Source organism: Ipomoea triloba, chromosome 10 (assembly GCF_003576645.1).
Source record: "Ipomoea triloba cultivar NCNSP0323 chromosome 10, ASM357664v1".
In the NCBI taxonomy this organism is placed as follows: Eukaryota; Viridiplantae; Streptophyta; class Magnoliopsida; order Solanales; family Convolvulaceae; genus Ipomoea; species Ipomoea triloba.
The window spans coordinates 20,464,999-20,483,195 of record NC_044925.1 but is presented as its reverse complement, the minus strand read 5'-3'; the positions used below and the strand labels follow the sequence as shown (position 1 = coordinate 20,483,195).

Here is an 18,197-nt window from a genome sequence, read left to right as displayed (position 1 = left end):
CCGTCGACGAAGGTATCCTCCACTCCTCTCCTCTAATTTCTGGCTTGATTTAGAAATTTTCTGCCGTGGGAGGCTTGAACTTGATTTTTTATTTTTGATTCTTGATTTTTTATTGCTTGAGCCGTGAGTGTCGAATAAGACTGGAAAATTTGATTGCTTAGTTTCTGATTTCTGCCTTGATTCCTTGAAGCGAATTTGGCAATTGAATTTTTGATTTTATTATTTTTGTTGAAAGAAAGTATTTCTTATTTTTGAACATTGAAATTCCAGTGTTCGACACGGCCACACGGCTGTGTTGTGTCAAACATTGGAAATTCATTGCAGTTATTCAAATTTGCAGTGTATGTTCTCATTCCATAAGCTATCAAGTGGGGGCAGTGTATTCAAACTGCAGTTTGGATCAAACTTTATATTGTGGCGTTCTATATGGTTAAGAGGTCTTGCTGGATATATTATGCTGACAGTTATTTAATCGTGTTGTCGTCGTTAGGTCTTCATATAGGGTCAGCTCTAGTTTCTTTTTTTTTTTTTTTTTTTTTTTTTTTTCCCTTAATGTCATGGTGGTGTTTATTTATGTTCTTTGCTAGTGCTTTTTACTGTAAACACTTTACCAATGCAATTTTGGTGATTTTGTTGAAGTTATTGACATTTTCGTGCAGCTAACTAGCTAAGTGTACTACATTCTGCATCTTCATAAATCTCACCTGAGAGCTATGCTTAGACTTTACTCTTTTAGGGTTTTAGGTTTGTTCAACTAAGAGTTTATTTAGTGAGAAAATGTAATTTTAGTCGTTAAGTTGTTCTGGTTTGGTGGTTTTAGTTTTTGACAATTACCAATTGTAAAATTTTTCTTCAATATAGCCAATTATGTTCTACTTTTGACTTCATAAAATTTTATAAAAAATCTATATACATAAAAGCTCTGTATGTTTTGAATAAAAAGTGACTTGGGAAATTTGCTATTTTGATAACTTATGTGATGTTTTGTAGTGTGTTTGGATTTGCTATTTTGTTATGTAATGTTTGAGGAACAGAATACTGAACCGAAACTGAACTATAATATTAAACCGAATGGTTTCATTTTTCCAAAACCGAAACCGAAACACCCACCCCTATTTTTGTCTATCGAGGACAAAAAAATTTTGCCCATGACTTCTGATTCTACTAAACTATTTTCCTCTGGAATCAGGTATTCATTTGTTCCTTCATTTCTTTCTTTACTATGCGATTGTGATTGTGGATGTATGTATTTCTTTGGAAAGAAATGTTTGATTCGAAAGTATGTTTGATAGATTGTGTTGGAGTTGAATTAGGGTTTGCTTGTAAGAAATTTAATTTTGGAGTTGGGTGTGACTGTGGGAGTTTCTCTGTTATTTATTTATTTATTTAATTTTTTCATTTTTTAAGAAACTCGATTTATTGAAATTGGTTGCCGATTTGAATTTCTTTTGAATATTCCTACATTTCCCTGTCTGTTTTACAGGGCTAGGGTTTTGGATTCGAGAAGCAGACTCGCGCTGGGGAGTGATATAGGGTGTTCGGAGTTTTTGGATCAGAATATGAACTTTCCAGTCCAAAGTAACCGGTCAGATAATAGCCGTCGGGGTAGAAACTATCCTGGTCAAACTGCTAGACAGGAGTGGGTTCCACGTGGTTCCTCCTCCACCACCGCCCCTACTGCCACTGTGACAACCACTGTGGAGAGCCCTGCTGTAGCTGTTGATAATTTGAGCTCAGTTGGGATTGGCAGGGAATTGGAAGATAGATCGGTTCCACAAGTCTATCGGAGTAGGAGCTATACAGGTCCTCGAAGGAATGCAGTTCGATATGCAAATCAAAGGAGAGATAGGGGAATGGGAAGGGATAAGGATAATAGTGAAAGAAACAAGGCAGAGAAGGTGAAGGAGCCAGATCATAACAATGAAAGTAAACAGTTAAATGACCCAAACTTGCCTCAGCTTGTACAAGAAATTCAGGAGAAGCTCTTGAAAGGAACAGTTGAGTGCATGATTTGCTATGATATGGTTCGCAGGTCTGCATCAATTTGGTCTTGTTCTAGCTGTTACTCAATCTTTCACTTGAATTGTATCAAGAAATGGGCCAGGGCTCCTACATCGGTTGACTTATCAGCTGAGAAGAATCAAGGGTTTAATTGGCGGTGCCCTGGTTGTCAATATGTGCAACTCACTTCTTCTAAGGATATCCGCTATATTTGCTTTTGTGGGAAAAGGCAGGACCCGCCGACCGATTTGTATTTAACACCACATTCTTGTGGGGAGCCTTGTGGGAAGCCATTGGAGAAGGAAGTTCCTGGTTCTGGCATGAGCAAGGAAGATCTTTGCCCTCATCATTGTGTCCTGCAGTGCCATCCTGGACCATGTCCTCCTTGTAAGGCATTTGCTCCCCCACGAAGCTGTCCGTGTGGAAAGAAGGTGATTACCACAAGATGCTCTGATAGGAAGTCTGTTCTTACCTGTGGACAACGGTGTGACAAGCTTCTTGCTTGTGGTCGCCACCAGTGTGAACGAATTTGCCATGTTGGTCCTTGTGACCATTGTCAAGTTCTTGTTAATGCTTCTTGTTTCTGCAAAAAGAAAACTGAGGTTGTTCTTTGCGGTGACATGGCTGTGAAGGGGGAAATCAAAGTAGAAAATGGCGTGTTTTCTTGCAGTTCACATTGTGAGAAAAAACTTAGCTGTGGAAACCATGTTTGTCATGAAATATGCCATCCAGGCCCTTGTGGGGATTGTGCCTTATCACCCATCAAGGTCAAGACATGCTGGTGTGGAAAAACTAGCCTAACAGAAGCTAGAAACAGTTGTTTGGATCCAATTCCAACATGTTCAGAAGTTTGTACTAAAACACTTCGTTGTGGGGTACACCGGTGTGAAAAGGTGTGTCATTCTGGTGATTGTGCACCATGTCATGTGCCTGTAACTCAACGATGTCGGTGTGGATCAACTTCTCGTACTGTGGAGTGTTACAGAACATTTGCAGAGGATGATATATTTACTTGTGATAGGCCTTGTGGGCGGAAGAAGAGTTGTGGAAGACACCGATGCAGTGAACGCTGCTGCCCTCTTTCAAATCCCAATAGTTCCCTCACTGGTGATTGGGATCCGCATTTCTGCTCAATGCCTTGTGGGAAGAAACTAAGATGTGGACAGCATTCTTGCGAGTCACTTTGTCACAGTGGTCATTGTCCTCCTTGTCTTGAAACAATTTTCAATGATTTGACTTGTGCTTGTGGCAGGACTTCGATACCTCCTCCATTGCCATGTGGGACACCTTCTCCTTCATGCCAGTATCCATGCTCAATTCCTCAGCCATGTGGTCATTCATCCACTCACAGCTGCCACTTTGGGGACTGTCCGCCATGTGCGGTTCCCATAGCAAAGGAATGCATTGGTGGACATGTGGTTCTTAGGAATATACCTTGTGGATCGAAGGACATCAGATGCAACAAACTCTGTGGCAAGACCAGGCAGTGTGGCTTGCATGCATGTGCTAGAACATGTCATCCTGCACCTTGCGATTCTTCTGCAGGGGCCAATGCTGGTTCAAGAGCTTCTTGTGGTCAGACATGTGGTGCTCCTCGGAGAGATTGTAGACACACATGTACTGCTCTGTGTCACCCATCCACCCCATGTCCGGACACTAGATGTGAATTCCCTGTCACTATTTCTTGTTCTTGTGGTCGGATAACTGCAAGTGTTCCATGTGATGCGGGGGGCAGTAATGGTGGACATAGTGCTGACAGTATTTTTGAAGCATCAATATTACAGAAGTTGACATCGCCACTTCAACCTGTTGAGGGAAATGGCAAGAAAGTTCCACTTGGTCAGAGGAAGCTAATTTGTGATGATGAATGTGCAAAGATGGAGAAGAAGAAGGTTCTAGCTGATGCTTTCGGTATCAATTCCTCAAATTCAGATGCACTTCATTTTGGCGAGAATACTGGTGTCTCAGAGGTGCTTTCAGACCTTCTCAGGCGTGATTCTAAATGGGTGTTTTCTGTGGAAGAAAGATGCAAGTTTTTGGTCCTTGGTAGGGGCAGAGGTGGAGTTAATGCCCTAAAAGTTCATGTCTTTTGCCCAATGCTGAAGGAAAAGCGGGATGCTGTTAGACTGATAGCTGAAAGGTGGAAGCTCACAGTCAGTGCTGCTGGATGGGAGCCAAAGCGGTTTGTTGTTGTACATGCTACGCCAAAGTCCAAAGCACCTGCTCGTATACTTGGCGCTAAGGGTTGCACAGTCAGTAGTATGTTACAGCCTGCAATTTTCGACCCTTTGGTAGACATGGATCCTAGGCTTGTTGTTGCACTTTTTGACTTGCCAAGAGATGCAGATATAAGTGCATTGGTGCTGAGGTTTGGCGGGGAATGTGAGCTTGTCTGGCTGAATGATAAAAACGCATTGGCCGTGTTCAGCGATCCTGCCAGAGCCTCAGCTGCTATGAGGAGATTAGATCAAGGTTCTGCTTATTATGGTGCTGTTGGAGTTCCTCAGATTGGTGTTGCCCCAGCAACATCTAATGCTTGGGGAGGGTCTAGTGTGAACAAGGATGCTGGTGGAGGTCCAATGCTGAAGGATAACGCGTGGAAGCAGGCCGTAGTCCAGGAGCTAAACCAGAGGGAAACTACATGGGGGGGCTCCGAGGAGTGGACCAATAGTTCTTCCAACATGGAACCCGGAGTTTGGAAGGGGAAGGAAGCCCCTCCTCTAGCTGCTGCTTCAAGCAACAGGTGGAGTGTTCTAGACACTGAAACCGCTCCAAGTTCATCTGCTACATCTAGCACGGTGAAGGGCTCTTTGAAGAAGTCTGCAACTAATCAAGTGTCTGATAATGAAACTGAAGCACAGAGTTCAGATTTGCAGGGGCAACCACAGCATGAAGGCAATGCTGCTGCTGATGTGGTAGATAATTGGGAGGAGGCTTGTGATTGAGAATTTTATCTTTGGCCATCAAGATGAAGACAACTTCTCATCTATTTCTGCATTATGTTTCCTCTACGGATCATCCATCCTTAATATTCTTCTAATCTGTTTTGATACTAAGTTTTTGTCAAGGTCTCCTTGTTCCTTTGAGGAGGAGGATACTTGTAAATTCAGCCAAAGTGCTGTATATAGGCTTCCAATAATATTTTACAGCCCATGGAAGTCGGTTTTCATTTTGAAGGTTGCACTAAAGGTCGTGTGAATTTTGTTTGAAAAATTCTTGTGCTTGAATAAATGGATACAGTGTAAAAGAAGAGAAGGTAAATTGTCGTGGAGTTTGAGAAATAAGGCAGGGCTAATGAATTAACTTGCCCACTGGTATCTACTACTGGGTTGGTCAAGTCTGCATCCCCTTTCTCAATAACATACTAATATTGTTGGTTTTTCTTCATTATGGAGGCTTTGATTTTGCCTCTGATCATTACCATATATTGCTGTTGTGATACTGAGGGATTATATAGCACTGGTATTCCTTTTGCTATAAGCTGATGAATCTAATGATTTTTGATAGTATTAGGGGTAGGAAATGGCTGAAGAAGATGCATGTTATTGTAAAGACTGGAGCATACACCATAGCCCCTTACTAAAAAAGGGGGCTTGAGGCTGCACATATTCTTCCCTCATAATTATTTATAAGTTTTAACTCTAATGTTGAAAACCTTCAATGTTGTTATTGAAATTAGTGGAAGAAATAAAAGAAATTACTGGAAGAAATAAATTGCGGCATGTATCTTAATTGATCTACAAACCTTTAAATACTTGTACAGTAGTATTCATAATAATATTAAATTTTATACATCCTTGTTTTGGTCCTTAGTAAGATTCAAACAAGAATTAAAGCAGATAAGGTACTCACATTTTAAAAAGTATTCCTTACCAATTTTTGTTTTATTTTATATGTTATTTACTAGTATAATTTAACATTTGGTTGTGTTACTTGTGCACATAGTGATATCTATATCTCAGGTTTAACACGTAGCTAATCATGAGAAATCTTTGGTAGTGATTTATGATATTAAGAGCATAGTGTTGTATAGTTTTTATTACATTTCGTTTTTGAAATTCTTGTAAACTTTTTGCAAGAGCAAATTTGTACCGCTTCTTAATTTATAAAAAAAATAAAAATTGAAATAGTTTCAAATTATTTCTTAATCAAAATTTCAAATACATTTTCGGCCTAAATTTAAAAATAAAAAAAATTCATGTGTCAAAATTTTAATATCTAAATTAATTAAATTAAAACCTAAAGACTAGTGTTTTCAAAAAAAAAAAAAAAAAAAGACCTAAAGACTAGTTCATTACTTCTTTCCATTTTTACTATACCATTGCTTTCTAGTATTACTCTTTAGTATTCTTCAATCATCGTATTATGTCAAGATGAATTCGTAAATGTAGAAGACCTTTACATCCTTAAGTTTGAAAAATTATAGAATGTTTAATTGTTTAACTTTAAGATTTTTTTTGGGAGTTTAAACATTGTGTTTTTGTAATAGATTAACCGATACTATAATGTAATAGGGTCAGTTGTATTAAAAACACATTGTGTTTTTGTTTTAAGTTGACTTTCCTATAATTGGTATTTAACGCTTTATGAGTGATTTGGTATACTACTTTAATTTTATTTATCAGTCTAATATTTATAATTATGAAATAGTTAACATTTTGGGTTTTTTTTTTTTTTGAAGTATACATAGTAGAACATCCAACAAAATTACCAGTTGTCAATTTGAGTCACTAAATACAAAGTCAATGAAAAAGTTTTATTTTTGACAAAAGCAATAATCGTTATATTGCGGATGGTAGACACTAGTCCAAAATAATATCATTTCAAGGTTTAAAACTATTCGCACTCTTCATCGCATATTACAATCATGATGCGCCCGTCCCTCCTCCTACCTAGGTAAGGCCGTAAGGGGTAAGTTTCGGTTTGGCGTGCTTTAGAGACCCTCCCTAGTTGGCTCACGGGCTTGGCCTACCTATATATATATATATATATATATATATATATATATATAATGTTTTAATAGTAATATATTATTATATATATTTGGTATTGAATGTTGTAGTTGCTTGGTTGGTAATAAGTTTCTTGTTATTATGGAAGGTCTAGAGATTGAATTTTATCAATAGTATAATTTTGTCAAAAAAATACATAATATATTATTATGTATAATGATTATTCATTGTTAACTTTGTTTTGATAAATTTATAGAAAAAAACATAATGAATATACTGCAGAGTGAATGAAAATATATATAATGTACATGTAATTTATTGTTTATGTACATTAAAATATTTACGATTATTTAGATCAAATATTATAAACATTATACAAGATGAATGATGTACCTGAAGTTTAGTGTTTATGTACACTAAGACTTAGGTTTATAAATATATAAAATAAATATTATAAACATAGTAAATGATGAATATTATTAAACATGCATGATAGATTGCATGTTGTTAAAGATTTAATATAAAATAGATACATGATATAGTTTGTTCAAAAGCATACAAAAGACAGAAAAAGAATGAGATAGCTGAGGCCCGGGGAAACTTCTGAGATGCTAAATGAATGCTGATCAAGAAAGTTAGATAACTTTCACTGTCAAGTGGTAAGAGATGTGGGGTAAAGTGTGGTGTTATAATAATTGAAATTGGAACCTTCCTACAATGACTCATCATGAGTAAATTATTTTCAAATGGTCTAATAATGATTAATATCTAAATGAAAAAATTTTGATTAGTTAAAAATTAAATTACGTTCTTATCAAATATTTTTTATAATAATTTAAAGATTTTGCATGAGAGTCGCTCTAAATTGACTTTTCAAAACAAAAAATGTGAATAGCATTTGAAGTAAAGACAAGTTCTTCAACTTGTCGGAAGGTTGATCCATTATGAGACTTACACATTAAACTAATATGTCAAAAGCTTTTCAAATATGGAGTTAATATCCATTTTGGTTCCTCAACTATTAAGTATTGTTTAATTTAGTTATTTACTTTGAAACTGACCTAATTTGATCTTTTGACTTTAAAAATCAACTCAATTTGGTCATTCGTTACAAAATTTGTCAAAATGATGTTAAATTGAAGGGTAAAATTGTCAATTGACTATGTTTCAAACCCTTTCTCATCCATTGTCGACTCTATCCTAATTCAAAGACAAGAACATTGATGTTTCATATATCGAGCAAACAATATGGCATCATGTTGTAGCAGCTGCATATATTCTTTTTCTCGCCTCACACCTAAATCTGCACAATCCCCTCATACCATACCTAAAATGTGCTAATTACTTGCTATTTTGATAATGTTTGTGGATAAAGAGAGGTTGTGGGCGACGTCTGAAAACCTTGCAAAGGATCTAAGTAAAGTTGTTGGAAAGCTTGCGCACTTTAGGTGTTAATCGAACTAGAGAGGCATATATAGCTACAATATTGTTGATTTGATATGGGCGACAGGAGAGCCAAGCTCTTGCCATTTGCAGTAGTATGTAGTTTGGCATGTCCTTTTATTTTTGTCTGTTGGTTCCAATACTCTAACTGAATAAACAACCTTGCACTACATATGTATTAGGAAACTGTTCATAATCAATTCAAATTTGAAAAGTTGTTTTTCTAATGAAGAAATAATGTATGTTCTGTTGTCTCATTATATCAAAACCATTTCATTTGTGTACACACAAAAAAAAATGTTAGTTTAGTTTAGCTACACTATTCAAGGTTTCCATGGTGGAGGCAGAGGTGGAGTCGCGGGGTAAAGTGGTGGAATGTTTGAGAAGATTGTGTTCTTGTCGACCCCAGACCAGCCACTGCAGGTGAGGGACACTAGTGCAGCCACCAAGCATGCATTTCCTAGTAGCATATAGTTCAACTAAGCAGCACTCCACATACACTTGTCAAAGTAGCCGGTGGAGTTATAGTATAGCTCGATGTATGGATTTCATCGGTTACACGCCATTCTTTTGCCTCTGTCCTTGAAGAATGCATACACGATTTTTGCACATTTAGCCAGCTTGGCAGAGTATATGGTGTTGCTACTACTAACACTATCGCCATTTCTCCAGCTTGGTCCGGCCTTGAAACTGCTATTTGCATTGCTAATCTTCCTTCAGATTTGGCAATGGTGCATAAGAAGAGAAAGTAAATACAAAGAAAGGGGGTGAAACATAGTCAACAGACCATTTTACCCTTCAATTTAACAGCCTTTTGACAAATTTTGTAAAGGAGGACCAAATCGAGTTGATTTTTAAAGTCAAAGGATCAAATTAGATCATTTTCAAAGTCGAGACTAAATTAAGCAATACTCAATATTCAAGGGGACCAAAATAGGTATTAATAACTCTTCTCAAAATTTGAAAAACGCAACTTTAATTTGTTAAATTGTTCCCTTATTAGTGTTTTATTTTATACAAGTAAAGTATTTAAGAAAATACAAGCTAATCAAAGCTCCATCCTCTTCGACTTTGTTTGACACATCTTGCTAAAATGCTAGTAGCTAATTAATTGAAATTAAAGTATTTGGTAAAATTAGTTGTTGAATAAATTGATAAGTGTAAAAAGATATAAAAAGATAACTGAGATATTAGAATTTTATTAATAAAAAGTACATGATGTCATTTTTGTAAATTAATAAGGATAAAAAGGGAAAAAGATAAGTTAAAAGTCAATCTTTTTTTTTTAACTCTATTCGAGATAGCGTTTCAAAATAAACGATTATTTTAATCTCTCCATATTTTACCAAACAGAACTTATGATTTATTTATAATTTAAAATAAGTTATAAGCTCCAAATTGAAGCAAGTTCTACTAAATAGAGTCTTAAATTAGAGTTACTTGCCAAGGACCTTGTGGTCTAGTGGCATCAAACCCTTCTCTTTATATGGAAGGTGATGGGTTCGAGCCTCAATGGAGTCAATACTGACTCTTGTGCTTCAATAGGTTATGAAGTTATATACTTCAGATCTTCAAATACTGCATTTGATATATATTATATATATGCACTATCATTCATTCCTTTTCAATCTTTCTTTTGGTTGGGGAACAATAGCCACTATCCAATAGTTTACACTAGCACTACAAAGAAACAACAAAACATTAATGATTTTTTCATAGATAAATTATTTTTCTTATGGTAAACTATACTCTGCTATAATAGCTCAGAAATCATACAAGATATAAATTTGCATGTAACCTTCGAATAATAGAATCATACTTCACATACATCACCTCCTTCAGACCCATGCATGATCATTCTTACATTCCAATCCATATCTTAAAATTTCATACTCCAAATCTGTGTGATCTTAAATTTCTCAAAAAGCATACCCTACCTTGCAATGTTCAACAATTGCATGATTTGCATCCCACATGATCCACATAGTGCATATGACCACTATAACAACCATGCATTATCATCCTTACATATTCCAATCCGTATGATCATAAATTTTCTAAAAAGCATACCCTACATTGCATTAATCTTCAAATATTACATGATTTTAATACCACAAAATTCACATATAGTGCATATATGAACACTAACCTATATAGGAACCAATGGAGCAAAAGAAGTAGAGGAAGAAGACTCTAAGAAAGGGACAAACTACCTGTGAATTTTTATTAACTTTGTTTATGTGCATTGAGGTCATCACTGACATGTCATATTTTATTTTGTTATATTTAACAAAAGTAATTTAATCACTAATATAAAACTTTACACAATAATAATAATAATTTATATATACCTTCAATAAGTTTTGAACCTTTGACCTTTTATTAAAATAATATAGTGTTTTATCCACCTTTATTACACCATCAATTTGTAGATATTTTGAAAAGTTTAATTAAAGATCGTAAAGACGTAGAGAATTAAACATCAATAGTAGGATGGCTTATTTGTAGTTTATCCCTTTTAAAATACATTTGTTTAAAATTTTGGCAGTTATTTTTTATTTAAATAAACTATGTCACATGGTATTTTAAAATGCAATTTAAATATGATAATTGTTAAAAAAAATTACTTATCACATACGAATAAATTGAAAGTTTAAAATTTTAATCATTATGATTAATGATTAATTTTTTCCATCAATATAAATTAATTTTTAAAATTTAAATTTATTTTAATTTGTATGAAGCTTCATTTTTAAATAAAAATAAAATTTTCTACACCTCAGCTCTCATAATAAAATGGTCTTTAACTAAATTTGGCAGAATGGTGACGAATTGATTGCCTAATAGAGGTGCATATATGAAATTATAATATTTTAAAAGTGGACAGGGGTTTAAAACTTCTTGGAGGTATTAATTATTATTTATATATTTTGATTGTAAAGCTTGATATTAATATATTATTGATTAAATTAATTACTTTAAATATTAACAAAATAAGATCTGATGTGATAATCATGATGTTAATACCCTTAATTTTAATGGTGTTAATGATTTTTTTATTAATTATACATTCTAAAAATTAAAGTACATAGAAAGTACATAGACTAATTAAATTGCATAAAATTAAGATACAATAACTAAATTGCACAAAAACATACAGTACATGAACCTCAGTGTATTATTGATTGATCATAGGTTACAAGGTTAAATCACAAAGTCCCTATTTATAGGGATAAATTCGTGCTAATTCTAATCCTAGACATATTCTCACAAGACAATGAGATACAATGTCTCTTTAATTTTGGCATTTCTACATTGTGTAATTATTACTTAGTTGCATAGTAAGACAAATCTGTTGTTCTTATCAAATGCTAGTAAAAAGTTAAATCCAATTTAGTGATGCAGAAATTTTACAATTTTCTCAAAAAATAAAAAGCCAAAACTTTAACTTATAAATTGTCCCCCCCCCCCACCCTTGTGGGGGAGGGTACATCAAATAAAAGTAAAGTCAAGAAAGAAACTCAAATTGCTCCAGAGACTTCATATAGCGATTTGTTACCTGACTTGATGTCACAACTGAAGTCGACAATGTGAGGGTTCAAATCCCACTGGAAACATGAATGAAAAAAAAAAGGTCCAAGATGATGAAATGTATGAATTGGATCCTTTCTGTGCGCATGAAAATTAGGGTCTAACTGGTGGTTGTTAGAGTCGCCTAAGTATTAAAAAAAAAAAAAAAAGAAAAAAAAGAGGAAACCAAAATAATTAAAGCCTCACTAGTCACTATCCTTTGAAACTTGGCTTCAATTTCTCAATTATTCTCTAAATTGAAAATTTGAAGTTTGGATATATTCATGTGAAATGCATCCAAAATTCAACATATATCTAGCAATGCAACTTCCAATTAATCATTTAAGCAGGAAAATGTTTTGATGCCTTTTACTTTGATGTCAACAAAAATAGCACCATAACATGGATCAATAATTGAGTAGAGGTTGAATTATTTGGCACTAGTCTCTTTCATACTTTGTCTTGTCGAATGATTATGCTTTAAGAAATTAATCAGTGCAATTTCCTGCGACATAGAATCCACACCTTTTGATGGAACATTCGCACACGACTAACATTCTTTTCTTTGATGTCATTTAAGAGAGAAATTATTGTGTCAACCATTAATGCACTATACATTTTTAATATACATTATCTATGTACGGAATATACATGATTTGATAATATATATAAAAATTATGTACTTTTTCAAAAAAATTATGTACTTTTAAATAATGTATTTTATGTATACAAATAATATACTTTTAGTATATTAAAAATGTACTATTTATTTATGGTTTATACAAATGTGTGGACCATGGTCAATGAAATAATGATTGCAAATAAGACTTGTTATTTTATTTTTTAATATCTAATGGCTGGCTTACGTGCTATTTTTTTTTTTGTTAGATCACGAGATTTTTTGGGTAGGCAGACACCTTTTAAGTCTAATTTAGGGTAAAGTATTGACCATATTAATTTTTTCATACCAATTAGGGGCATCGCTTAAGGGATGAAAGTGCATAGCCACTTACAACAACTAATCTGATTTCACTGATGTGTTAATTGATCGAAGATAGATGACTTACTTTTTTTTTCTCTGTCACTTGTATTCGATCAATACAAATTTTAAGAAGAAAATATATATGCAAGGATCTTGTGGTCCAGTGGCATCAAACCCTTCCCTTTGTACGGGAGGTGGTGGGTTTGAGTCTCAGTGGAGGCAATACTGATTCTTGTGCTTTAATAACTTGAGAAAGTAGTTATGAACAGATACTGCATTGTAATAGAGTCATGAGTATTCAAAAAAAAGAAAATATATATATGTTTAAAAACACAGTTAATATTTTTCGTGAAATAATGATCATATTATTCATATATATACAATTTGGCACTCCAAGCTAAGGTTCCAATCACTATCACCCAAGCAATCAATTGGCTGACATCTTGAATAACACTATCCACAAATTTTTTCAATTAATTGGCTGACATCTTAAATAACACTATCCACAAAAAAAAATATTAAATTAAAAACATCCTCACTATGATGATTGTAATAACTGAATGCATAGTGATGGATCTATCAAATTACATGAATATCTCGTACCGTATGATATGTCTGATTTGATTAATAATTATAGTTTGACTCCAATTATTTATAATTTAATTTTTGTAATATTTTGTCTAATGGGAAAGTATAAAATTTTCATTTTAAAAAATATTAGAAAAATTTCACTTTTAGTCATCGACGATTGTAACATTATCACATTAGTCCTATTCCATTATTCTTTTAATTTTGCACCTGGTGTAGTGGAAAGTGAGTGACAACATAATTGGGCATGCAGCACCCGATCCGAATCACCAGCACTGACCCGAAGGCAACAAACAGTCACCCGTTACACAAAGATAACACATTGATGAGATAATTACTCCAACGGCTCACCATTACCAGAACTCGATGCATGCTCACCAGGACTGGGAGTTCGTTACACTCACCAGAGGAAGAGCCGTTGCAGCCATAGTATAAGTAGTAGACTTGGGGAAGATGATGGGGGGACACTTTGTTTATGATACACATACAACACTACTATATTGTACTCAAATCACTCACTCTCACTAAGTACACAGATCTACATTGTGGCATTGTTACTCACTTGTCTACTGTACTTACCCATTACACTCAAACTATCAAATATACCCGGTAACCATATTTACCGTCAGTGAGATGGTAAGTAAATGGGTGAAAACATTATTCCGCAGGAAAATTGAATTTATGACACACTATTACAATTGTTAGATCTATGCACTAAGATAAAAAGCAACTCGAAAGCTAAACAAACAATCAACAATGGGAACAAGAGATGGTCCAGAATAGTAACTAAGAAATCAATTAATAGCACGAGATTAAACTCAATTAAGAAAATAAGGATCGAGAATAATCAAGAACCCTAAATTTGGAATCAATCCACCCCTTTATGCAATAATCATGAATGAGGTATATAGAGAGAGATGAAGCTACCCTAACCCAAGTCCGATCCTATAGAGATCTACTCACACATATTTAATGTAAAGGAAGCAACAAAAAAAATGAAGCCATATTCAATAAGCTACAAGAGATAAAGGTAAAGCAAAACTAATCTATTAAAAGCTACTCCGTAGAAGAAAATTTGTTGGGCGTCAGCCAGGTTGACCAAGTTCAACCCTTGCTTGATTCGAGATATGGCGTTGTGGCTTACCATGGAATGATGTGGTTAAATGGCTATTGTCCACATAATTATTACCAATTGATTTTAAGTAGGATATGATAACTAGATAGCCAAAGATCAGGACTCTGTGGTTAAGCATGTTTGACTTACAGGATGGGTAACCCACTGAGAAGTAAACATACTGCAGCGTTGAGATCCATCAAAATTCAGTGTTGACCTTCCAATGTTGATTACAATATTCAACAAATGATGAAAAAGTATGGAATATACTATCTATCTCGACAACAGTGATCAAAAGAAAGTACGTATAGAATCTAATGTCTATCTCGACTACAATGATCAAAAGAAAACAAGGGATCTACTGTCTATCTCGACTACAATGATCAAAAGAAAACAAGGGAAACAAGTGTGTAGTAGCCCATGTTCGGAAGATGAGCGTGCTGATGCCCGTGTGCTTGCCAGATTTCCAGCGCATTCCAAAATGCACACATTTGGCTCCGAAATCAACTAGAAATGCTCTTAGTTCTTCACATCGATGAAAATATCGTCAGTCGTAGGTTATCCATATAGCAAGTCAAACCAAGAAAGCCAATAGGCTGCTCCTACGAGAAGTCGAACTTGAAACATAGTGTTTACCAAGCCAACAACCTGACCAACTTGCCTGGGGTGCTAACATACAATTTTATCATTCAAGTCTCTTGTCTCAACATGTAATTTCTCTCCCTCTGTTTTAAATTTTTTTAATTGAGTGATAAAATTACATGTTAGTCATATTTATTATATTAAATGATAGAATATAACATAATAATTTTTTTGGTACATATGAGCCCAAGATGTGGGGGCACTAAATCCTAACTCTGTGCGTCAAGGCTCCCAAAGCATCAAGAAGGAGAAGATCGATTTCTTATTTCATCTGATGATTCCTCTAACAACATAATATACGGCATGCACTTATTTGCCCACAGTTTACAATAAATAATAAACAGAACAAACAAAATAAAATAGAGGGAATAATAAATATCCCAAATGAGAATGAATAATTATGTTGTATTCAAAAAAAATTACCTACCAATAAAATGGTTGAGATGTCTATTTTTACTTCCGGTGAGAATCGATTTTAACACTAAATCAATTTTAATGAGAATTATTTATTTCCAAAAACCTTTTTTTTTAAACATTTCCAAAAACCTTTTACTGCTCCTGATATGATATGATGCTGAATTGAATAGCTTATTGGGGCAAAGAGATGATGAAGCAAACTTGCCAATTCATCTTTTTTGTTTTGTTAGTTTACGTTTTTGCTTGTTGATTGAAAATTCAGTTTTGGAGTTTTGTTTTTCTTTCCCAGGTTGATGTGACTGGGTTAGATTGTTAAATTGACAAAATCATATATAACATTATTCTAAAGACAATGAATAAACGGTTGAAATTTGTTGAAATTTTTATAATAATGTTACAATAAAATTGATATGAAAAGAAGAAGAAGAAGATATATATACTCCGTAGAACAAATATAACACAAAACATCAAATTGATATTTCAATTTTTTTTTTCTGAATAATCCAAGTTTTCTAGTTTCGCTGGACAATATCTTGGACTTCATAATTTCACCATTATACCCATAAGGAGGTATATTGAGATAATCTAGTTTCAAGACTCAATACCAAATTATACTACAAGGAGTTCAAACTCACAACCATTTAATAGCAAAAATTTGTGTGAGACTATCTCACGGATGTCCATCAGAAAGGTCGGGTCAAGATGAAAATGTAATAGTTATAATGAAAAATGTAATACTAATAAAAAATAAAGTGAATACTTTTACATTAATAACATTCCACAAAACATTTTTCAAAATTTCAAACCCACCCTAAATTACATTGTTCATACCAGACTACTCTAATTTATCTTTTCCATTATCATTTCAAATACAAATCATCTAAATGACTTCTCAAAGAATAATTAAAGAGCGTAGTTAGTTCGTCGCATTACTTAAAAGTCATGACTGGAGCACGTTCAATCAATGAGCTGATTGTGAGACTATTTACCTCTATAGTGATTAAAAATAAAAAAGAATAATTAAATAACATTCAATCAATGATCAAAACACAATAATTATTTCCATTACCCCTCTTATATAAAGCATATAAGTACAATAAATAAAGAGAAATTACCATTTCCAATCATATAAGTATTGAGGTATTCTTAATTTAGGTCTACAACTATCAATGTCATCAATTTAAGTTCATAACTATTTAATTATTATCAATTTTGATTCATCTAATCAAATCATCGATCAAAAATCACCAGAAGTATACTTTGTGTTAAGTTTTTAATTTGAAGGAAAAAGCATCTCTCTATAATGACTCATGCTCAAGATAATTCAATTTCTAATAGTGTAAAACAATTTGTGTTACAAAATGACAATAGATCTAAGTGCTTCTAATGATTATAATCATATTTCTCAACAAGCACAATGATATTTTACATAGGAATAGAATATTCCTACAGTTTGTTATGCCATGGACCCTGGTCCACTTTACAAGGTGGGTCCAAATTCATGTTTACAACTTTAGAATTTTATGTTCACAATTACATAACTAGATATTCATAATTTCATAACTCTATATTTAAAAGGTATAACACAAATTTTGAATCTATATAACAAAATTGTGAATATAAAGTTAAAAAATTGTTAATTGAGTAATGTAATTTTGTATATTGAGATCTAAAATTGTGAATGTAGAGTTCTAAAATTGTGAACATAGAGTTCTAAAATTGTAAACATGGACCCGGGTCTATAGCATAATTTGTGATTTCCCTGAGGATGGGTTACGTTTGATGGAGGTAATGTTAGGCAAATTATACAATGGACTAGGGTATATCTTGCATTGTAGACCCTAGTTCAAAAATAACTTTCAGATTCCCTATCTGTAATTGACATATTATGTACTTGTAGTTGACAGGTTCTGTACCTCTAGCTATTATATTATGTGTCAATAATTATTCTGTATCTGTAGTTGACACATTCTATACAAATAGTTGATCAGTTTTTGTACTTGTAATTATCATATTATGTGTCAGCAAATATCAAGTTATTTGTTTACATATATAAAAAAAAATATTAACTGTAGGTACAAAATATATTAATTAAAACTGTAAAATTTTTATATCAAAATTCACTGCACAATGCAATATCAACCATGGTTCATAGAATAAGAATTGGTAATGTTATAGATATAATTAATGGGAGCATAGGTGATAATTCATAACATTTTTGAAGTTCAAGGCGGAGAACTTTGGAGAAAGTGCTACTAAAAGAAGACGTGCGAATGTCAATTAATCGATTGTTCGGCCACTTATCTCAATTTCTAACCACAAATGAGAACATGTTGCAAAAAAAAACACAAATGAGTATGCGACCAAAGAAAAAAACGCCAGCTAACATGCCCTTTATACCAAAAAAAAAACAGAACAAAACAAAACAAAAAAAAAAAAAAAAAAAAAAAAAAAAAAAAAAAAAAAAAAAAAAAAAAAAAAAAAAAAA

The 18,197-nt window shown here is 33.5% G+C and overlaps 1 protein-coding gene across 1 annotated transcript in view; it reads left to right on the top strand.

Annotated features, from left to right (window-relative positions):
• Nucleotides 1-5,388, top strand: part of LOC116033041 (NF-X1-type zinc finger protein NFXL1) — a 7,525-nt gene extending 2,137 nt beyond the window's left edge. Inside the window, exon 3 of the mRNA XM_031275799.1 lies at nucleotides 1,804-5,388. Within this exon, the coding sequence (XP_031131659.1) occupies nucleotides 1,804-4,946 (3,143 nt within the window). The 3' untranslated portion in view covers nucleotides 4,947-5,388. The remainder of the gene's footprint in view (nucleotides 1-1,803) is intronic.
• Nucleotides 5,389-18,197: the final 12,809 nt, after the last annotated feature.